The sequence below is a fragment of the Rattus norvegicus genome, chromosome 10, assembly GCF_021556685.1.
Source record: "Rattus norvegicus strain SHRSP/BbbUtx chromosome 10, alternate assembly SHRSP_T2T, whole genome shotgun sequence".
NCBI lineage: Eukaryota > Metazoa > Chordata > Mammalia > Rodentia > Muridae > Rattus > Rattus norvegicus.
In genome coordinates this window covers 80034029-80057251 of record NC_141543.1, presented here as the reverse complement: position 1 = coordinate 80057251, position 23223 = coordinate 80034029, and the positions used below count along the sequence as shown (strand labels likewise).

The 23223-nt window shown below is 48.5% G+C and overlaps 2 protein-coding genes across 12 annotated transcripts; one reads left to right on the top strand and one right to left on the bottom strand.

Annotated features, from left to right (window-relative positions):
• Positions 1–2493: 2493 nt before the first annotated feature.
• Positions 2494–6148, bottom strand: Nogl1 (noggin like 1). 11 transcript variants are annotated; one of them, XM_087574795.1, is made up of 6 exons: positions 5418–6148; positions 4849–4904; positions 4400–4490; positions 3268–3376; positions 2996–3099; positions 2494–2858 (listed from the first exon to the last, which is right to left on the bottom strand). In XM_087574795.1, exons 1-3 carry the CDS (start codon positions 6146–6148, stop codon positions 4477–4479), a joined length of 801 nt encoding a protein of 266 aa, XP_087430921.1. In that variant the 3' UTR covers positions 2494–2858; positions 2996–3099; positions 3268–3376; positions 4400–4476. The 11 variants fall into 11 exon arrangements, with proteins under 11 accessions (XP_087430921.1, XP_087430923.1, XP_087430920.1 ...); XM_087574797.1 differs by having other exon boundaries at positions 4420–4490; XM_087574794.1 differs by having other exon boundaries at positions 2996–3376.
• Positions 6038–7665, top strand: Nog (noggin). The gene has a single exon (NM_012990.1). The coding sequence runs from the start codon at positions 6287–6289 to the stop codon at positions 6983–6985; it is 699 nt and encodes a 232-aa protein (NP_037122.1). The 5' UTR covers positions 6038–6286; the 3' UTR covers positions 6986–7665.
• Positions 7666–23223: the final 15558 nt, after the last annotated feature.

Here is a 23223-nt window from a genome sequence, read left to right as displayed (position 1 = left end):
TTTGTACCTGTTACTACTGTATGATTTGGGTCCTTCTATTGCCCTCCAATAAATGTGTGTCTACGGGAGTAGGTACCTGTGGGAATCCACAAGGGTCTTCGTTGGGGAGTGGAAAGTAAGTCCAAGGGCATTTGGTGTTTAAATCTATATTAATTTGGTAACAGACTACTTGCTGGCCTAGCAATAAGACCATAGCATTACATCCATTTTTCCTTTTGAAATACTAGGTTACATATGATTTTAAAAAATCCAGAACTCGGAAATAAATAGTGCCTGTTTTTTTAAAAGTGTGTGACAGGGGTTACGGGTGAGTTTCTCCGGACTTCAGACATCAGTTTAAGAAACCCAAGGCCAAGCCTGCCCACCCAGGAGAGCCAGCACGAAGCACAGAAGCAGCAAGCAAAGGGGGAGATGTCTGACGGCATCGCCCCCACCCACTCCCCAGGCCCCCCACATCAGGGCAGGCTAAACATGCAGAGGCTCCTGTCTCCAGGGTGGAGAGAGGCGCCCTCGTTAAAACTCAGATAAACAGTTTATCAGGAGATGAATGAGCCACCGGGCTCCAGAGACGGCTCCCCTTCACCAGCGTGGTGCCAGATGAGGAGGGGGCCGCTGACTGAAGGAGCCACGGGGCTGCAGGGCTGGAGTGAGTCAGTCAATGTTCCTCTCCTCCTTTGGTCTTAAACGAGTTCTCTATTTTGGGAAGTGTGTCCCAAACGCATGTATTTGCCCGCCACTTTCTCAGCCTAGCCCACATTTCAAAGTTTTTCCGCCTCCTTCCCCCCCCCCTTCTTCCTCCTCTCCTGCTTTCTCCTGTTTCGCAACTTAACTCCTCTAACCAGACTCCCGTCTGCCATTGGACATGCATGACTATAATGTATTGTGAAGTTAAACTGGGTCTCTCAGCCTTCACCTGGGGGAAGAGGGGTAGTGATGTGGCCAGGCCTGCCCCAGCTCCCAGGAGACCACGGAAATACACCACTCCATCGGCTTGGGCAGAAGGGGGTGGGTTGTGATAGCCCTACCTTCCTTTCCTCCCCAGAAGAAAATGACAAGCATCTTAGCCCTCTAACTCCCTCTCTTTGAAAACTTGTCAGATGTTATGCTTAGTGGGGCAGAATCCAAAAGCAGTGATTGTCCTATGCTTGGAATGGTGCCATCCATCAAAGATGGCCGTTCTCGTGCCTTCTCCATATTGCATCTCCTTGTGGCCCTCTGACTTTTTGATATCAAAGAATCCCCCAGAGAAGTAAAGAGAAGGTCACACAGCAGATTTTCAGACATCCAATGTCCCCTGGCATCTTCCACACCTGCCTCAGGCCTTCTCCTTCAAGACCAAATAGAAATTAATATATATATGTATATACACACACACACACACACACACACACACACACACACATATATATATATATATATATATATATATATATATATATATATATATACACACACACACACATAGAATCCCTCCAGGCTCCTCTTGCTGTGATATGGACCCCACCCAAGCAACTGTTCAAAAGAATCTTTCAGTTCTTTGCCAGGAATATGTTGTGGGACATACACCTGCCATGGGGATCGCCAAGGCAGATCCACATTGCAGCTAATGATTGAACTTCCTATAAAAACTAGTGAGATCCACAACCCCAGCCAATGCTAAGGTCCAAACACAGTGACAGTCTGGTCAGGAGCTCAGCTGATGGCCACTCCTCCCTGGGTACACATCCCACCTATGGGATACCCCAAGAACTGCTACTGACTTTACTCCTGAAGGTTGACAGCTGTGGAGGGACAGTTCAGCCATACACAGTCTCAGAGCATAGGTATTGGCATTGACTTCATCAGCCTTCCCACCCCTTCAACCCTCTCTTGTTCCACCTAGAGGGAGCTGGCCAACTGAGGGCAGCAGGACTCTCCAAACAAAATATTCCTGGATGTACACTCAACCCTAAGCACCATGCTTGATGAGAGAGCCTTTACCCTCTTTAGATGCTACCATTCATCGGGGGTGTGGTATCCTCACTTCACAGTGAGAAAGAAGCTGGCTGGTGTAAAGGTTACATTGCTGATGAATGGCAGGGCCGGGACTTTAACCTCACTCCACTCGGTGCAGAAGTTACCTTGGTGTTGAACCACCATAGAGGTAGTAGTAATTCTTCTTCCCTTCGGCTTGTCCCAAGGTCCTTTGGCTGTCCCTCATCTGGTGTGCTTCTTTTTCCTTTCAAACTCACATCCTGTCTGAAGTATCCTCCTCTCCCTCATCAGATAGATAGATACACCACCATCCTACATCAAGATTAGCTAAATTTCCATTCTACCGTTAATATATTGCTCAGTCTAGTCTCTGAGAGCAGTGACCCAGAATTCCTTGGCAACTGAATATAGGAGGCTGATTCCCCATTGTAGAGCGGTGGAATGGGGCTGTAGCCTCCCCAAGTGTGGCATTTCCCAACCCTGCAGGTGTGGTTGGAGAACCCAATAGTGATATGGTAATTGCTCTGATACTCTTTTAATTAGTCACAATGGATCCTGAATTCCAGACAACACTTAAAGACCAGCAGAAAGTGCTGTGTTTAACAAAAGGGAGCACAGGTTAAGGAAACCAATTTTGACAATTTTATAGTGATCTATAGATCTTTCCAATATACTTTAGGCACTTTCTTCCTATGCTTGTCATCTCTCCCCTCTGGGGACTGCAGAAGTCCTGGCTGCAATGTGAAGTCAGCTCTGCACCGTCTCACACTTGTGTCTCCTTCTGGTCTTCCCACAGTAGGTTCTCCATGAACAAGTCACCCAAGCCATCATCAAGTATGCTTGGGTTCCCATTCTTCTTTGCTGTTCAGTTGAATCTATCCAGCCTAAAAAAAGGACGGAAGGCTCCGGGTTGGTTTTTTAAACAAAACCAGGTGATCAGGGGCTGGAGAGAGAGATGGCTGAGTGGTTAGGAACTTGAGCTATTCTTTCGGAGGACCAGGGTTCAACTCCCACCACCTACCTGCTGGCTCACAATTGTCTGTGCCTCATGTTCCAGGGGACACCGTGTCCTTTTTCGGCCTCTACAGGCACATGTGGCAAGCAGCTATGCATGCAGGCAAAACTCTCACGCACATACAGTAAAATAATAATAAATGTAAAACCGAGGGTGATTGGACATTTAAAAAACCCACAGGTGATTTGAAGGAGAAAAGAAAAAAGAAAAAAAAAGCACAGTAGGTAAGCACTAGTTGGAACTCAACCCTGTCTGAGGAAGGCAGGACTTGGGTTTACCTTCTCAAGTCTTTACTGAAAGAAATTATTTTCTTAGTTGATTCCCAGCAGTGACAAAATTGCTCTGGAACATTTAATCTTCACGAGACAGCAAACTAATGCCAAACCACTATAAAACATATCAAAAAGTAAAGTCTGTGAGACGGTCTCTCATATTATTTGCAAACTAGACTGTTTTCTTAATTTTTAAAATTAGATTTATTGATTTTATTTTATGTGTGGGGCTTTCGCCTGAGTACAAGTCTGTGCACCACTTGCATGCTCGGTGCCCATGGAGCAGAAAAGGCCATCGGATGTCCTAGAACTGGAGATAGGCATGGGTGTGAGCCACCATGCTGGGAATAGATCCCTGATCTTCTGCAAAACATTCAGTGCCCTTGACCACCGAGTCATCTCTCTCACCCTAAGACCTAGACCAATTTTTAAAAACCAATGATTGTTCATCTCCACTGGTGATCAAAGCAAGACCTTGTTATAGACAGAACCCACGGAGTCTAGTTCTACTTGTCCAGATGTTACAGTTGCGGGAAGCATTCGCACCTGAAACTGGCCACCCCTCTCTACTACTGAGGTACTGAGAAAGGCCATACAACCAAGTGCTTTCCCCTTAGGGGACTAAAAGGAAAACTAGACCTTGGTGTGTTTGAGGCTGTGGCCCTGGGACTGCCTAACTCCCACTCCTGTGTGAATTCCGGAGACATTCACTCCAGGTGTCTCTCCTCCACCGCCTTACGATGGACACCAACCACATCACCATAAAGGACAAGCTTGGTCTTGACCCCAACTCTTCATACAAAGGGAAATTAGGGGGAGGGGTCACTTCAGCTCCCCTTTCTCATCAAAGAGGTTATTCCTTCTTTTCAAGAAGCAGTGTCCCTTTGATGGGTAAAAGATGCTGAATCTGGATTAGTGACCTAACTCAGTTTGTTAGAACTATGATATGGTAGGTCTCAAAAAAGACCTGGAGTTAGGTCACTAATCCAAAAACTAAAATTTTGAGTGCCACACAAGTGACTTACCCAAGGTCTACATAGATGTGGACCAGGGTGGATGGCATCCAGACCTGGGTACCTTACTTCTAGAATACCTTTCCTTTTCTAGTCACCACTCTCTGCCCACTAAGGTCACTTACCCCAGCCGGATGATGCAAACCTGTGTGCTTGTGAAATCCAAGTACCTTGGAGAAAAATCTCAGGATTTTTGTTTACACTAAGTCTGGAAATCTATGAGAAAGCATTCAGAAACATAAAGTACCTGTCAGTACCCACAATTATGGCACAGATGCAGAATTTGAAATTGGGCCAGACAGAGGGGCAGCCTACAAACCCACCTAGCTGAGCACCACAGGACGCAACCCCCTCCCCCCACTGCGCGCGCGCGTGCGCGCACACACACACACACACACACACACACACACACACACACACACACACACACTTCAGCCAGAACCAAATGCAGGGATCACAAAGGGCCAGCAGAGGGCGCGCCGCCCCCAGGGAGGTGAGAGCTAGTTGTAGCAAGCAGCGAGGATTAGGGGAACCGCAGGCTAGGAGGATGTACCTCTATTTCCCCGCCACTCACCCGGTAGGACCAGGCCAAGGAGGAGGGTGAGAAGACCACCTCCCCGCCTCATGGATCTGAGGGGCAGAGAAACAGGAGTGCTACCTAGAAATTACATCACGCTGCGCAACCCTGCGGCGTGTGTGTGTGTGTGTGTGTGTGTGTGTGTGTGTGTGTGTGTGTGTGTGTGTTGGGGGGAGGGGACTTAGTCCAATCCCGAGAGGAACGATAAAAAGACACGCACACGCACCCGGGAAAATGCTCCATGCACATGGAGAAATTTCTTGCTAGGAACTGCACTGAAAACCGAGCCCCCAGCATCTCCCTGCTGTTCCTCTCCCGGTGCAAAGCACTCAGTTAGTGAGAGTCACCCCCCCCCCCGCCCCACCTCGACAACCCCACACCCCTCAACTCCAGCCCTGCACCCTCCAGCCTGGCTCCAGCGCCGCCGCGAGCTTTCCCCGGGACTGGCCCTGGCGGGGCGCCTAGAGCCCCATTGCATTGCTCCAGGAGAAAGGAGGGGGGCGGTGCATTTTGTAGGAGGAGGAGAACCGGGGCGGGGGGGGGGGGAGAGAAAATTGCGCGGAGACCTGCCAAGCGCCACCGCCGCCGCCGCCACCGCCGCTGCCGCGCCGCCGCCGCCTGTGAGCTCCGGCGGGCAGCCTGACTGTCGGCTTCCCGGGGCATCTGGGTCCGGCGGGGCACAGTCCTGGGCGCTGCCGGAGCCGCCGCCGCCGCCGCGGCGACCAGTGCAGTCGCTTAACCCCGAGCCCGTGCGGCTCCGGCTCCTCGCGGGTGGAGGAGTGGGGGGTGGGGTTGTTGTTTGGGGGGAAGAAGGGGGAGGGGGCAACGCGGAGAGAGTCAGTGGTTTCCATGGTGATGGAGCTGAAAGTGCAGGAAATTTAAAGGCTTGGACCCTGCGAGACAGACAAACCGGTGCCAACGTGCGCGGACGCCGCCGCCGCCACCGCCGCTGGAGTCCGCAGGGCAGAGCCGGCTGTGCAGCCCGGAGCAGACGGAGAGAAGTGGCCCAGGACCCGCTCGACCGGAGGCTGGGCACAGAGAAGCAGGACGCCGAGCAGCCAGAGGAGGAGGAGGAGGAAAGAGGCTCGTCCACGCGCCCTGCGCCGCCCGCAGCCGGGGAGAGCAGCGAGGAGCCGGCGCCCCCAGCGCCCCACGGTCGCGCTGGAGTAATCTCGGATGCCCGGCCGCGGCCGCCTTCCCAAGTAGAGCGGCGGGGGGGAGTTGTGACCAACTCGTGCGCGTCTTCTGCGCCGCGGCGGGAGCCGGCGCTGCGCGAACGCTTCTCCTCGCGGCTCATGCTGCCTGCCCTGCGCCAGCCCAGCTTCGGGTGAGCCGCCTCCGGAGGGACCCGGGAGCGCGGCAGCGCCGCGGACTCGGCGTGCTCTCCTCCGGGGACGCGGGACGAAGAGGCAGCCCCGGGACGCGCGCGGGAGGCATGGAGCGCTGCCCCAGCCTGGGGGTCACCCTCTACGCCCTGGTGGTGGTCCTGGGGCTGCGGGCAGCACCAGCCGGCGGCCAGCACTATCTACACATCCGCCCAGCACCCAGCGACAACCTGCCCCTGGTGGACCTCATCGAACATCCAGACCCTATCTTTGACCCTAAGGAGAAGGATCTGAACGAGACGCTGCTGCGCTCGCTGCTCGGGGGCCACTACGACCCGGGTTTTATGGCCACTTCACCCCCAGAGGACCGACCCGGAGGGGGCGGGGGACCGGCTGGAGGTGCCGAGGACCTGGCGGAGCTGGACCAGCTGCTGCGGCAGCGGCCGTCGGGGGCCATGCCGAGCGAGATCAAAGGGCTGGAGTTCTCCGAGGGCTTGGCCCAAGGCAAGAAGCAGCGCCTGAGCAAGAAGCTGAGGAGGAAGTTACAGATGTGGCTGTGGTCACAGACCTTCTGCCCGGTGCTGTACGCGTGGAACGACCTAGGCAGCCGTTTTTGGCCGCGCTACGTGAAGGTGGGCAGCTGCTTCAGCAAGCGCTCCTGCTCTGTGCCTGAGGGCATGGTGTGTAAGCCATCCAAGTCTGTGCACCTCACCGTGCTGCGGTGGCGCTGTCAGCGGCGCGGGGGTCAGCGCTGCGGCTGGATTCCCATCCAGTACCCCATCATTTCCGAGTGTAAGTGTTCCTGCTAGAACTCGGGGCCCCCTGCCCGCGCCTAGACACTTGATGGATCCCCACCAACGCCCCCCACCCCCACCGCCTCCAACCAGTTCCACCACCCTCTAGCGAGGGTTTTCAATGAACTTTTTTTTTCTTCTTGGCTACAGAGACCTGGCTTTCTGGTTCATGTAATGCACTGTTTAACTGTGTAGGAATGTATATGTGTGTATATACGGTCCCAGTTTTAATTTACTTATTAAAAGGTCAGTATTATACGTCAAAAGTTACCCGGCTTCTACTGTATTTAAAAAAAATAAGCAAGCAAAGTGAAAAAAAAAGAGCAGAGAAAAGAGAGACTTATTCTGGTTGTTGGTAATAATGTTAACCTGCTATTTATATCCCAATGCCCTTCGCATGGCGAAGCAGGGGGGAAAAGTTATTTTTTTCTTAAAAGTACAAAGAGAGGGGGAACTTTTGTAGAAGGACTTTTAAAAAAGCTATTTTCCATTCTTCGGAAAATGTTTTGATTTTCCTTAGACCTCGAAGAAGTTATAGAGTTCAATGTTATTTTACAGTTATTGTAAATATAGAGAACAAATGGAATGACTAATCATTGTAAATTAAGAGTATCTGCTATTTATTCTTTATAATATCCCGTGTAGTAAATAAGAAAGAAGTGCAGAACAGGATTAAAGAAAACCACTAAAACCGACTGGGCTCTACACTGTGATTCACTGTGTTGGTGATTGATGGGGGGGGGGGGGGTTTGTCGCCGCGCTTACTACGCCTATTGGGAGACATGCTCATCCGTTTGGACTCCCCTCCTGTGGGGTGATGAAGGTGACTGTAAAATTTTCAGTGTGTGTGTGTGGCGGGGGTGTTATTCTCAAACCCCATCTTTTAAGTATCATGTGGTTTCTACCGAGTCTCCCAGGGTACCCTCCCCCGTGACACCAAAGCTCAGGCCTGTAGTGACCTCGACACCCAGCCGGCCCCCTGGAGCTGACCCCGGGCTGGGCCGATGAGGGGGGGAGGGAGGGGTAGCTGCTTTGTCCAGGCTGACAGGCCCTTCACAATGGGGACACGTGTCTTTCACACCTTCCCTGGGGGCGGAGTGCCGCTGAAACTTGACCCCCGAGGAATGGGGGGGGGGTGTCAGAGCGCGCCCACCCAGATCCCGCCACCCCTCCCTCCTTGTACCCCCACCACAATATCCAGCCCTTGTTAACCCTTTGCATGCCCGGAAAATATGGTGGTTGGGGCTAAAGCGACCCCTTGAATTCTACTACATACAACCTCAGGGAGACTTCTGGTCTGAAGCCCCCACGTCCCAGGCCTACAATTGACTAGGGAGAGATAATTTGGATATTTGACACTCACCTGGGCCTCTTCCAGGACCTAAGAAAGACTGAGGTCCCAAATTTCAGAGGGATGTGAATCTGGGTACAAATCACCAATTCTGGGACCTGCACTGAGCAGAGAAACGCGACCCCCCCCCACACACTTACTCCACTTGGGGGGTGGGGGTGAGAAGAGAGGTGAAATCAGAATGGGATTTTTGCTCTTTAGTATAGAGGCAAAATTACCCCTTAAATGTTCGGGTTAATATTACTGTACCCCACCCTTAAAAAAAATCCATCTTCTTGGGACCCGCTTTAGACTCTCGCGTGCATCCCTCCACCTCAATCCCCAGTGGCGGCCATCCACTCAGCTCCACGTGGGCCGGCTTCCTGACACCGCTCCGGGCTCCTTTTATTTATCTTGGACTCCACAGTCGCCCTCCTTTGCTCCCTTCCCCACCCCCTTGCCACCTCGTCGCGCCTCCCTCCAGGCCTCCTGTCCTCCGCCCCCCCCAGCCCCCCCTCCGGAGTCGCAGCGAATCTATGCTAATTATTTCAAACCTGCACCGAGTCCCCAGCTCAGTCTCAATGCCCCGGGCCCCGCCCTCCCTGTCCCTCCAGCCGGGCGCTTTCTTCCCTCCCGACGCAGCCTCGGTGGCTCCTCATTTCAATAGCCTGGCCCCGGAGCCGGAGCCCCCTCCCCGGCGCTGCCTCCGTCAGCCGTGGGACAGACGTTAGGGTATTCATTAACTGGGAGCCGAGGAATAACGGCATTATTCCCCCCAGAGAGGGCACCCTGCCCCCGCGACTATCTGAGGCTTCATTGTAAAAGGATTAAAAGTTAAAGACCTCCATCTTATGATTCTTTCATTTAATCTTTCTGGCGCCTGGGAGACATGCTCGATGGATGATGGCTTTTAAAATATTCCTAATGTCGGCTACCTTAAGACTCCAAGCCGGGCAAACAAACGTAATTTATTTCCAGAAGAAAGAGGATATTGAGATGTTTAAGTTTATGAACCGCCGTCCACACGTATATTTGTTAAGTTCTGACAAATACCCAAATAACGTTAAAAATCGGCCATTCATCACTTATGAATTTATGCAAAACTTTCTATGCCCCGGGCCAATATTTTTGTAGACAGAGTTTCACTTGCGAGGGGCGGAGGAGGTGGGGAGGAGGGACGAGGAGGGGGCTTGGGTCGGGGTTGGGGGGGGGGAGCCCAAAGCAAGAATTTTCATGCCTGGTAAACACGCGAATTATGCGAAGAGAGTTATTCCCAGCTGGGCGGGCAGCCAAAACTCGGAGAGCGCGCGGAGGCCAGCGCCCCCACCCCCACGTTGGTAATGTCATTGGATTACAATGCGAGGTCTTCCCTCCGCGACGCCCCCTCCTCCCGCCGCGGGCCCGCCCGCCCGCGCCCCTCCTCCCCACCCCTACCCACTTGGAAAACCCGCTCGCAGCCGGCGAGCTTCTCGGCTTTCAGAGCCAGGAGCCAGAGTGAGCTGGGAGGACCCGCGCTGCAGACGTGACGGGCTACAGACCACCGCACTGACAGACCGGGAGGGCTGGCCCAGGACGGCTCCGCGCGCGCACCGAGAACCCTGCCCGACGCAGGCGGTCCCACAAGAAGAAGGCAGGAGGCGCTGGTCCTGGAACTAAAGTGTGTGCTTGGGCAGATGATGCCCTGGCCACTCTCTCCTTCTATTACGACTAGTGTTGATAGTACTATAATTCTAAGGGAGAGAGCTGTAAGCAAAGAGGCACCTACTGCCTGTCTCCTAAGAGGAGGAAAATTGATCCAGGAGTCCTCTACGGCAGCCTGAGTCCATGAACCGATGCAGCTGCTGAGGGACAGTGTCTCCCACCGTGGAGATTTATAACTATTACCGACACATTGCCTTCTTCCAACCCAGTACCAATCAAAGTACAGAGGGTCGAGGAAACTGTCCCTCCCCTCAGGATTGTGAGGATCTCTTTTTCAATGTCCCCCCTTATTTCCTGCCACCCTTTCAACACCCAGTCACTTAAAGAAACTGAGGTCAAATGTCCACGGAAGGCCCCCACGGCCCCTAGAGTCTGGGAATGAGATCTGGCTCCCTGTTGAGACAGAGAAGCCGGAGGTCCATTATCAGTCTTGCTTCTGAGACTCCTGGGAAAGGGGATTGAAGCTTGGTGGCAGCTGCAGGAGGAAGCTGGGTGTGTATTAAGAGCTCTTAGCTGTGCTACAAGAGGACAGCAAGGGGAGGGCCCAGCCCATATTGGTATTTTGAAGGGGGTGATTCATCCTTTTTCTTTAATGCTCTTGGAATGTTAGGGCTGGAGAGGATTCCAGTGCCCACCACTCAATCTGCTGGTGAGAAGACCGTTTCAGCAGCCGCTTGCTGACATCACATAGACCAATGCCCTTGACTTTAGCTAGGAGATCTCTCTCTCTCTCCCTCCCTCCCTAACTCCCTCCCTCTATTCCTCCCTCCCTCCCTTTCTTCCCCTTCTCTGTCTCCTCCTCTCCTCTTCACCACTCTCACCCCCTTTTCTTTCTTGTTCCTTAAGAAAATATATTGGTGGGAGACGGTTTTGAACTGACACCATCTCCGAGGCTCCTCAAGCTGACTGGCCAATCTGTTGCATCCATTCAACAGGCATGCATTAAGAGCTTCTCTTGTATCAAGCACCAAGCTATATCTGTTGGGCCTGTTCTCGTGCACATTCTCCACTCCAAAAAGGAAACTGGAGCTCGGAGAGTTTAAACATCTTGCCCAACACCATGCAGTTATGTGACACTGTTGTGTTCAAAACCCAAGTCATCACCGAAGCCCGAGCCTCTCCTGGAGATTTCTTTAAGAACTCGAGCACTTGGCTTGGGAAACTGTTTGCCACTCCACGTGGGGGTCAGCCTCCATGCAGGTAGTTTGTGTGCTGTTTACCTATCAGTACCTCCCCACGTTCCGGTCCATGAGGAGATGACCCTGCAATACGGAAGTGACAAGTGAGTGAGACTCAATACAGTGAAAGGATTTAAACCATCAAATGAGAAGGCCAGAGAGAGGAAAGGGCACAGCTGGACCGGACAACCAGGAAAGGTGTTTGACTAAAGTCTCAATAAGGACGTTGAATGTCAACCCGCTGACCAAGGTAGGGACTGAGAGAGCAGAGTGCATTAAGTGAAGGAATGGTGTTGAAGAAGTATCTGTGTGTTTAGGAGACAGCTCAAACTTCAGCATAGGCTCAATTCATGCTGAGAGAGAGCAAGCAATGAAGTCTGAAAAGCAGGCTGAAGCCAGATGAGAGAGGATTGTGAATGCCAGCTACAAGCCCCAGACCTTATTTCTCAAACAATAGGACTTAAATAGGCCAGAGATACCACTTGAGCTCCATATCAGAAAGGAATCATTTATTCATTCAGTCGAGAGTTATGGAGCACTGTTCTGGTTGTGTATAGATATCAATGCAAGGCTCGAGATCAAATCTTAAAATTGCCCATTTAGCTTTGCTCATAATTCTTTACCTTAAGAGAATTCACCACCACACTCATTGTGTTAAATAAGCAATGGAAGATTGACTCTCAAAAGGACAATTTAGCACCCGACTGTGAGCCAGCTCAACCAGCACACTGACCAGAGCCTCCCACCTTGGCTTCTCTATGTGCTTTGGGTTTTCTCACAGTGTAATGGCTTCAGGACAGCTGGACACACTTGGCAGCTATGGCTCTGAGAGAAAGTGTCTCTAGAGGCTCAGATGGTGACTGCAAGGCATCTTCTGACAGTCTTGAAAGTCTTGTGACACCATTTTCAGTTTAGTCTGCTGGTTAAGCAAGTCTCTCAGGCCAGCCCAGAAGCAAGTCAAGGACTCCAAACACTACCTCTTCATGGCCCAGAAGGGACAAATTGTGGTTGTGGTAAGCCACTTTGTGCTAAGCACAGCCCTAGACAAGAGCTGTTGAGTTTCCCCAGACCCAAGCACAGAGTCATTTCCAGTTGAAGTCTGGCACTGTCAGCCAAGAGGGACAGTGGCTTCTCTAAGGCTGTAATAGAGGACCCTGCTGAGTCCCATGCTTGAGGGGCATCAGGGCCAAGAATATAGACTTTGTTAGCCGGAAGGCTAGAAAGGACTTGGGGACTGGTGGTCGAAAGGCGGACGGAGATGTCTAAGTAGTTGCTAATGTTTCAGCCTACCTGGGACCAGGCACAGGAAGGGATCTCAGAGGCATGCACTCTGACCGTTTTCTGCCCTGTCCTACTCTGGGAGCAGTATTGGGAAGTGTTCGGGAAATTCTAGGCAGAGGGAAATGAACAGGAGTTGGCGGGATGTCATGATGAGTTGTTCAGTAAGAGATGAGGTGGGAAGGGTCTTGTGGGTTTCTTTCTTTTTTTTTTTTCCGGAGCTTGGGACCGAACCCAGGGCCTTGCGCTTGCTAGGCAAGCGCTCTACCACTGAGCTAAATCCCCAACCCCTTGTGGGTTTCAATTAGAGAGGAGATAGTGCTTTTAAAGATCCTCGTCTAACCCAGGATATGTGGATAGCAAGGCTGACAAGGATACCCTGAATACAACCCAAGAGAAAACTGTAAAGTCGCTTAACATGTTGAGTGTCTTTTGGAATCCTGGTGTGCAGTTATTCTCTAGCATGAAGTTGATAGAATGGCACCACTGTATATCACAACATCAGAAGGTTACACAGCCCTAGAAGGGAGACAGGAGTTGGCTCCAGCCTACAGTTTTTTAATATAAAGTAGTGATTTGCTGGCATTGGGAACGAGTCTCCTTTAAATAGGGCACATGTGCCTTGTCTAGCTACAGAGTCCACCACCTCTCCCCACTGGGCGTGTCAATCATTTTAGCACCTACCAAGACTATTGCGAGCATTTAAGGTTGGAACCCTTTAGTAAAGAGGACGAAAGTCAGAAGTATTTTGATTCTTTTGAAATAGGGGGAGGGGGAAGACCATACATAGGATTTGGAAAGTGGGACCAGGAATCCAGGTTGTGAAGGAAACGTTATAAAATTGTAGCATTTCTTTGGAGATGTCCTGAAACTTCTCTCTGCCCTTCATCAGATGCAGGAACTAAGGCTTATCCAGGCCAGTGGAAGAGCCCTACTTTTAGATGTTCTGAATCAAAACTGGCAACAGAGGCCAATATTTCCAGATTTTCAAGTCAACTCTCCTTTTTAAGTCATTATCAATGTAGATGGCATGAGGTTTCATTAATTAATCTTTACGTGTGTGTGTGTGTGTGTGTGTGTGTGTGTGTGTGTGTGTGTGTGTGTGTGTGGTGCACGCATGCACCATATGATTGTAATGCTTGAGAAAGCCAGTAGGAGGCACCAGATCCCCTGAAACTGGAATAACAGGCAGTGGTAAGTCTCCCGTAGGTGCTGAGAACCCAACAATCATCACCAAGAACAGCAAATGCTCTTGACCACTGAGTCGGCTCTCCAGCGCCTACAGTGTTAGAATTTTAAATGCAGAGTTTTTAAAATTTAGGTGGAATGACATAGAAAGACCCCTGAGGCCAGGAAACAGGTCTGTGCTAGCTCAGAGCCTTGACCCGCAGCAACAAATATGAACAGGAGTGTGAAGGTGCAAAGCCTCCGCTCACAGGACCCAGGGTAGATGCCAGAGAGGTTGGGCAGAAGACAGGACACTCGCTGAACTCATTCCTGGTGATGAAGACAGCTCTATTGGTGTCCTCTGGTCTGGAATATCTAACTGCTACTATTTCTCTGTAGCCAAAATACAGAAGGCAGCCCTACATCTGAAGACACTCATTAAATGTGTACTACATGAATGAAGTCGTCTTTGGGGCACAGGGCCCCCACTTGTGACTAAGGCCCTGTAGTCACTGGCTTTAACCACTGCTTCCAGCCAATGCTGTTTCTAGCCATTGCTATAAAGGATTCCCAACTGTTGCTGCATATATTCAATGAAGGAATTAGCCAGGCAAGGGAATGAGTCTTTCCCCATTTTACAGATTTCAAAACCTATGGCAACAGGATGCTTAAGAGACTCGTCCGAGATCCAGCTGTTAGTTGAGGGTGGAGGCACCAGCTGTTAGTTGAGGGTGGAGGCAGAAGTCCAGTGGTGCAAGGGCACTGAGCTGGCTGCCAGAGAGGCAAGGGGCTCAGAGCTCCTTGAGCTTATAATTCTAGCCGCGCTCTCTCCTTCCCTAGTCACCCCAGCTCCAATCCATTCTCCACGCCACAGACTGAGTGACCTTAAGACAGACACACATGTGCTCTTGTCACTCCCCTGCTTAAAACCTCCCACAGGCTTCCTATTGCGATAGGATAATGAGCAGACTTCTTCCCAGGCTGAGAAACCTCCTCCCCGGTCTGGGTTCAAGCCCTACAGGAAGCTCCCTATTCCCACTGCTTCCAGGGCCTTTGCACATGCCATAGCTGCTTTCTGGGATGCCTTCCACTGCCCCCAGCATCACTAGATGCCACTATCCTTCAGACCCCATTCTTGTTGTAGGGGAGCAGATCAGGTCCCCTCTACACCATACTGTTTCAACTGTCTGCTTTTTCTTCATGGAACCCATCAGAATTTGTAACTGGCACCGTCATGTATTGCTTAAATGACACACAGTAGGAGAAGTTCTTTGTTATGTGACTTTTTTTCACTGTTGTGGGACCATCATAGAATGTACTTATCACAAATCCAGGTTCAGCTGTGTCCAATCTTTTGACTTTATGGCGCAATGTAGCCATCTGCAAAATTTATACTCAAGAACTATGGAGTCAAAAGAAAGAAAGAAAGACCCAAAAGACAAGTGTGGGGCTGGGAAGAGCTAGAGATCTATCTTAGTGAGTAGAGTGTTTGCCTAGCACATAAGAAGTCCTGAGTTCCATAAACCAGGCATGATGGTACATTCCTGTAATCCCAGCCCTTGGGAGGCAGAAGTAGGAGGGTCAAAAGTTCAAGGTTAGGGGCAGAGGAGATGGCCCAGATGAGTAGGTGTTGCTCTTGCAAAGGACCAGGGTTCAGTTCCCAGCACCTACATAATGACTAATGACAGTCTATCACTAGGAGTTCGGGAAAGCCAACACCCTCATTAAGGCTCCCACAAGCACTATATGCACACGGTGCACATATACATATATGTGTGTGTATATACATATATACATATGTGCACACATGCAAAATACCCATACATAATAAAAATAAAATATTTAAAAAGGTCAAAGTCATCTTTGGCTACAAAGGATGAAACCAGCCTGAGATTCATAGTACCTCTACCCATTCTCTCCTTTGAAGGAGGAGGGGAAAGAAGGAGAAGGAACATAATCGGGTTACAACATACTCTCATAATGTTTTAAATAAATTTGCAGTTTTGTGTTGAGCTTTGCTGACAGCTATCCAAGAACACGTGTGGCCCACGCACTGCATGATAGACACACCTGTTAGGTCAATCACTCCACATAGCCTTTGATACTGCTGAGGGAAACAGTAAATGTAAGATAGATGGGTCTGTTACAGAGTTCGTGTGTGTGTGTGTGTGTGTGTGTGTGTGTGTGTGTGTGTGTGTGGACATGTGTATATGTGTACATGTGTACGTGTGCATGTACATATGTGTGTGTGTTGCAAAGGCCAAAAAAGGCATTGCATCTTCTCATAGCCTGAGTTACAGACAGTTGTAAAGGACCTATTATGGGTGCTGGGAACTGAACTCAGGTCCTCTGCAAGAGCAGCAGGCACTCTTAACTGCCTAGCCGCCTCCCCAGTCCCAACATTTCTTAAGTAACTGGCAGTATGCTCTAGAATATTGAGTGAGAGTGTAGCCAGACACGTAGTCCTCCATGCTTGTTGCCAGGCATCACACACTGTCTCTGCATGCCCGCCTAGAGAACAACACAGTGTGCATGCTTATACCAACATCCCCACAAACTCAGGAGGGATGCTTGGCACTGGCATGACCCGGGCTTCGATATCAGGGCTAGGAGCTAGAAATCTGTACATTGCATCCTAAGTATATCAGACTGCAGTCATATATGTGGTCTGTTGTGAACTAAAGCATTTCCATACAGCACGTGGCTATGTTTATTATTTCCTTTCCATTCATTTTTATTCTCCACATCCCTGGTCACCAGTGAGTTTGGAGAACTTATAGGCATTCATTCTATACTCAGAGGATTATATACATTGAAAAAAGGTGAGAGTATATTATCTGACCCCTTTCCTGGTCTAAGCCAGATTCCAGCTGGGCCTCTGGGCATACCAGGAGCTCAGAGCTCAGCTCCTATTAAATGGTGATCCAGGGCAAATTGAAGAGCATACGTACTGAGATGTGTGATTCAGAGCAGAGAGTAGATGACCCTAAGGTGAACCTATCAGTTCTGGAGATAATAGTGACTCCCTCGTTACTGAATCTGAAAGCCCTGTCTGACTGAGGAGGGACAGCCACCGCCTGGTAACCCCTTCCAGCAAATGATGGGTCTCTTATTCAATGGAAGATCCCTGCCTGGAGACCACTCCCCATCAGAAGATTCCAAGTGTTGAGTAATTTATGGAGAGAGGTCAGAGACAATTTGCAGGAGCAAGAATCCCTTTCCCCACATCTGAAATCCTAAAAATGGGGGAGATTACCTTATCTGCCCCAGAGTTAAACCCTGATCTTTCAAGCCCAGGGAATAATAAAATTAAGCAATGACTAACTCACACGTCTATGGCTTTACAGTTTACAAACTGAGTTCACATCTTTTTATCTCTTTCAAATCCACACGACAGCTCGTGGCCAGAATTTAATAATCATTTAAAGATAAAGGAACTGAGACTTTAAAAGCCTGTTGGCCTGGAAGAATTGGATCTGGGCTCTATGTCTGACTCTTAGCTGTGGGTCTTGGTGACATCCCCCAAAGTGGTGGGATGTCCCAGTGGGTTGCAGATATGCAGCCCTTGGGTTATGTAAGGATCAAAAAAATAATTTCCTTTCACCCAACTCCAGGGCTGTATATTTCTCTTGATCAGTGTAGAGGTTGGATGTCCTATTTCCATGAATGGTAATGTGTGTGTGTGTGTGTGTGTGTGTGTGTGTGTGTGTGTGTGTGTTTTCATTCTCTGAGGCCTATTGCTGGAGGCAACACCCAATGGATGCTTCCTTTCCTTAGCTGATACAAAGGCTTTGGGTTTAATGTCAGTTTTTACTATTGTTTCTTTGACGGTAGTGATGGTGACTTTTAAATCATAAGACGGGCTAGAGAGATGGCTCAGCCGTTAAAGGCTAGGCTCACAACCAAAAATAAATCATAAGACAAGGCAAAAGATGTTGCTAAGTTGGCCAAAGCCTTGCTTAGCATGCACAAAACCCTGAAATGGATTAGCATGAACCCCAGGAATTACATTTTAAAGAAGGCATAATGGCATATCTGTAATCCCAGCCCTCAGGAAGTAGAGGAGGCAAGATTGTTTGAAGTCTAGAGCCATCCTGAGCTACATAGAAAAATTCAAGGCCAGCCTGGGCTACGTGAGACCCTGCCTCAAAAAAAAAATAAAAAATAAAGACGCTAAACCAAAAGGTGATTGAAGATCGAAAAATCAATGATCAAAGACAAAGCTAAGAGAGATGGAAGTTTTAATCGGGATGAAGGAAACTGAAAAACCAAGGGATTAGTTTCAAATGAACAAAGGAAAGAATTTAGTCCAAGCAAACCAGCCTGAATTGGTTTTAGACATTTCTCTTTTCTGTTTATTGGCCCTTGAACAGTGATGAGAGTGGGCTCTGCCCAAAGTGACTAAGGAGACCTGGTGTTGACAGAATCATGGACAAGGTCCCCAGCAGTCACAATGCAGTGCCATCTCCAGAGAGCCCTAAAGGTTATGTCTACTCACAACCCTTACAAAAAGATGAAATTGGGGCCCAGAGAGGAACAATTACCTGATCTACGTCTAACCACTGCAGTTGATGTCTTAAAAGACCTCTCAAGGTCATATGCTGAAGGATGCTTCCAGAAGGAGAAGCTCGACCAGGCAGAGCCTACTGGTAGGTCTTTAGGTGAAGGGGACTGTGAGGACCTGGAGCCTCTTCTTTCTCCTGCCTCAGGTCTGGAGTGACTGACTTTGCTCCATGTAAGGCTCTGCAATACAATGCTCTATTTCACTGTGCCCAAAGCAATGGAATCCTCCAAAACTGTGACTCTGAGTAACTAGTTTTTCCTTCTGAGTTGATGATCTCAAGTGTTTGTTACCATAACAGGAAGGTGGCACATGCCTCCCATCAGAAGGGAGGCTGTGGAAGGACCTCAGTGGAGGCCGTGGACTGCTGAGCTGAGGTGTGACAGGCTCCAGTGACTCCCCCCACACACACTCCTTAGATGGGATGATCTTCTGAAATGCCACATTTTAAGACAGGTTGTTCAAGGCCCTGGGGCTCTGCTCTTGTCTTACTCCTGCCATTGAAAAGAAACACTGTAGATGAACATGCATTGGGTGCTGGAGCCCAGAGGCAGCTTTCAGCATGCTCAGTACTAGTGCCCTTTCTCACTGGCTGATGATAGATCCTCATCAAAGTTCTGAGTCCCCCATAGAAGGAACAGTCACCGCTGGATGCCCAATAGCCCATATCTCTACCAAGGCCAGATATCCTTTCTGAGTCTCACACTGAGTTTCCAAACCAACTGCCTGGGGAAGGAAATTCATATCAACGATGCCAACAAAGTTGAAATCTAACGTGTTCCGTTTTTTAGTTTGTTTCTTTGTTGTTTGAGACAGGATCTTACTCTGTAACCTGAGCTGGCCTTGAACTCCCTGTTATCCAGAACCTCAAACTCACAATAATCCTCCTGCTCCGGCCTCCTGAGTGCTGGGTCCAGGCATATACCACCACATCTGATTCTAACTCTCTCTCTAAACCGAACTTGACCAAGTTTGGAATTTTTCTTCTCTTTCTTGATTAATGGCTCTGCCATAAATACAAGTTGCCCATTGTCCATCCCTAACCATCATGCCTTAATTGCCCATCTGTGATAAGCACTGCCCTGGTACTTCATTTGCATCCCATCATTTAAACTTCATCGGGAATCCCGTGTGACATTATTACTGTGAGATAGTTCACAGCAACTGGGTACCATATCCAAGGACTTCCAAATAGTTAGCAACAAAATCAAGACCCAAAACCAGCATCCAAAACCCATATTCAGTCCATTGTTACCTACAGCATCCCACCACATCAGTCCAGTACTTACCAAATTACACCAAACCATATGGATCCTTATATCAGAGTTCTCTAGAGGAGTAGACAATAGAGAACATGTCTGTTACTGTCCAACAGCCAATCCTCTCTGGAGGTGCTCACCCGTCCCATACAGACACACAAGGAGGTGTCTACTCTAACCCCCTTAGGTTAATTCAGTCAAGTTGACAACCAAGACCAACCATCAACAACCTATCATATCTGGCTGCCTCTAAGTTTCAGAGTCCTTTGAGAGTATCTGCTGTGCTCGATTCTAAAGTCCAACCACATCATCCAAACTCACCATTTACACATAGTAGGCATTCAACAAACACATGGTGGAAGAGGGCTTGAGTGATTAAATATGAATAGAGGGCTGTGGTTTTTTTTTCTCCTTATGTCAACTGAAATACCATTCACTGGGTTATTTAACGAACACTGTTTAATCCCAACGTCGACCTAAGGAGACCTTTTGAAGACATAGGTAACATGGAGCTGTTAAATACATAGACTTTGAAGTCAGAACTGTCTTTGTTCTGCCTCTCCCCAGCTGTGTTACTGATTGATAATATTAATGGCATTCTAAGCTCTAAGACCCTGAGCAAACATGAGTCTGTTATTAATAATATGTGCTTCTCTGAAGAGCATTCAAGCTGTCCCCACCCAGATGGAGAGGAAAAGGGAGCTGTAACCCAGAGATCACTGGAGCACCTCTTAGGAGGCCCATGGTCTCCACACTAAGCAGGGGCTCTTCTGGGAGACACACCTAAGAGAAGCAGGTCCCACAAAAGACTTAACCATCAGGAGTCCCTAAGTGAAACTTTTCTTCAAATAAGGGGCCCATCAGACCCCACTATCCTACAGGTCTCAGACATTTCTAGGGTCTTAGACATCCCAAGAGAGACATAAAAGCCATCTATGATATTGTCAGACACAAACCCCTTTCTGTCCACTGGTCTAGCTGCTTCCTCCACACCAGGACAGACTTTAAGCTGGCTCTCCATGGCTTGCTGCCACTTCTTTCTTAGATACTTTGAGATGTAGCCTTCCTAAGGCTTGGAGATCCACCTAGAATCTGAACCAGGTCAACACAGTAGGCAAAATGAACCTAACTCTAAAATAAAAGAAGCGGTCCATTTGAAGCATACTTGTACTTCATCCAACAACTGATGGACACAGATGCAGAGACCCACAGCCAAACATTAGGTAGAGCTTGAAGAATCCTGCTGAAGAATAGAAGGAAGATTGTGGGAGCCAGAGGGGTCATGGACACCACAAGTAAACCTACAAAATGATTCTGGGCAAGTGTCCTCATGTAGTGGCAGTCACTGAAGACCATGTTGGAAGTGTTCATCTACTTTTGACAGTGACCTTCTGATCGTTAAAATGCCAGACCCTCCATTTTCCTCTAGCTCTCTTGCATTACTGTACAAACACACACACACACACACACACACTGTACAAACACTATTGCTTTTGTTCCACCTTTCAGCGTCTCTGCACTTGATATTCACAGCAACTAGAAGTTAACATGACATTGGTCTCTTCACACACTCTGTTTTGAGAGTCAAGGCCATCCAGATCATTTAAAAGTATTTAAAAGTTTCCAAGTAACCCAAAATTACCCTTGTAATAAAATGGCAGTCATGTAGTTATCGGGCAGTGATTACATGTTACACATACTATACCATGTTGTAAGGGAATAAAATTGTTCTGGGGAAACTGAGGTAGAAACTGTCATTTGAGATTGTGTGGTATGTTTCTTCATCTCTCCCCAAATGACAGCAGAAAACACTAATCCTGGACCCACTGAAGTCTAAAATGGGGAAGTCTTGAATGCAAACCACAGAGAGACCAAGAAGATCAAATTAAAACTCCCGTTTCAACTTCCTAGTAGTTTAATTCAACATCTGCTCGCTAAAGATCAAGTAAGACCAGTGTTGAGCCTGTTGAGTATGTCTTTGCAGGCTCTTGGTTCATCTCAAGAGCTTTATCAATAGAAAGGATGAATAACCATTAGTCAAGAAAGACAGAAAGAAAAGAGACAAAGTCTTGCCTGGTATGGGGAAGGCCATAGCTATAGCTTACTGTGGACTGAGAGCACCACTGATTCAAGGATCCTGTAAGAGAGATCATGAACCAGGAAAGGACAATAAAACAAAGACTGTACTGCAAGTCGATGGTGTACAATGGAGGGTGTTGTGAGACATGCTTAAGGATTAGAGTCTATCTCCAAGACCACTGGAAAGCATTATACTGGTCATGTAGAGGGCTCTCATGTAAGCCATTGGAAGATAGATGTGAAGCCATGACACATCCTAAAAGTGACGTTAGGGATATATTGGAATTAATAAAACACTTCGAGGTCTGATACCAAGACTGAGAGGGTACCACCAGTAATGAAAGGATTGGAGATAGAGATGGAAATAAAGGGATTTCTCAAGAGTAAAGCCGATACAATTGGAGGGGAGTTGTTTCACGGAAAATCTTTGTGTTCTTTCTCTTAATAACCTTGATTATTCTCAATGTGTTCCCATCCAATGCAAACCTATGTGTGTATACAACATCCTGAGGCTTCCTGAAGACCACAGGTATGGGCAGAAAAAAAATCCATGTACCAATCAAAGGGCTACATCCAGTCTGTGGATTACAGTAAGCAAGGTTCCTTCAGTATCGTTATTTAATTTTGGACCTTTACTCCTCTCTTCTATGGTTGAGAGTGTCTGGGACCATTCTCCAGTATCTTCTAGCCCTGTCTACCTTCGTCAAACAATTTTTCTGAGGGTAAATTTCACTAATCAATTCATTTACACACACAGAATTAGCCACTGAGCATCTTCCCTGTGCCTAACCCTGGGAGTCCAGAGATGAAAAAGAGTTGACCCCAGTTCTCAAGAAAAAAGGATGGGATACAGATATACAACCAGCATTGCAATATGAGCTATGAGATCAACAAGTATTCAAGAGGACTCTTTTGACCAGGTTGGTGATGGAATAGATAGCTGACTTAAGACTGATATATACAAATTGTTATTGAAGAATGAATAGTTAGTCTGGACAGAGAAAGGAGCAAAACTATTCCAGGCTACAGTTGCAACACTGAGCAAAATTGAGAAAGCAATGTTTCTTGCCTCGATGATAGTGATCTGAACCTCTGACTCTGTAAGTCAGCCCCAATTAAATATTCTTTATTAAAGTTGCCTTGGACATGGTGTTTCTTCACAGCAATGGGAACCCTAACTAAGACTGGTTTCCCTCTTACTGGTCAGGACTTAAGTCTTATTAAAGAACTGTTGGTTACCACCATAGTATGTGTGCCACTGTCACACTCTAGGATCAACGCATGCTAGTCACTGTTGTCATTCACATCTGGGTAGGACAATTGTTTGCCTCCCTCCTCCTCATGGAAGCTTACATAGTGTCTTCAGCTATAGGAACTTACCTTCCAGATCTGGGAGGCAGCCAAGGGAAGCATCAGTAGCCTATAATATTTGGAGTGTCTCTTGGACAGTCCTAACCAACAACTCAAAGGAGAGCTTCTCAAAAAAAGAGAAGGGAGTTTCTCGTGTGTTTTGTTTGTTTTATTGTTTGTTGTTTGTTTGTGACAGTCTATGGCTCTTAGGGTAGAAGGCGTTGTCAGCCCAGATGGGAAAACTTCATTTAAACTATGTACCCCATGCAGTTCTTATTTTCAGTTCCCTAAGCTGATCCAAGATGGCTTGGTGCTGAAGGAGCTGAGAGTTTTGTATCTTATTCCAAATG

Coding starts and splice junctions, on each gene's coding strand:
- Nogl1 (XM_087574793.1), bottom strand. CDS start 6,148: ATGAGCCGCGAGGAGAAGCGTTCGCGCAGCGCCGGCTCCCGCCGCGGC. Junction 4,905..5,417: donor GCGGCGGTGGCGCTTGGCAG/GTCTCCGCGCAA, acceptor TCTGCCCCTCAG/ATCCATGAGGCGGGGAGGTG.
- Nog (NM_012990.1), top strand. CDS start 6,287: ATGGAGCGCTGCCCCAGCCTGGGGGTCACCCTCTACGCCCTGGTGGTG.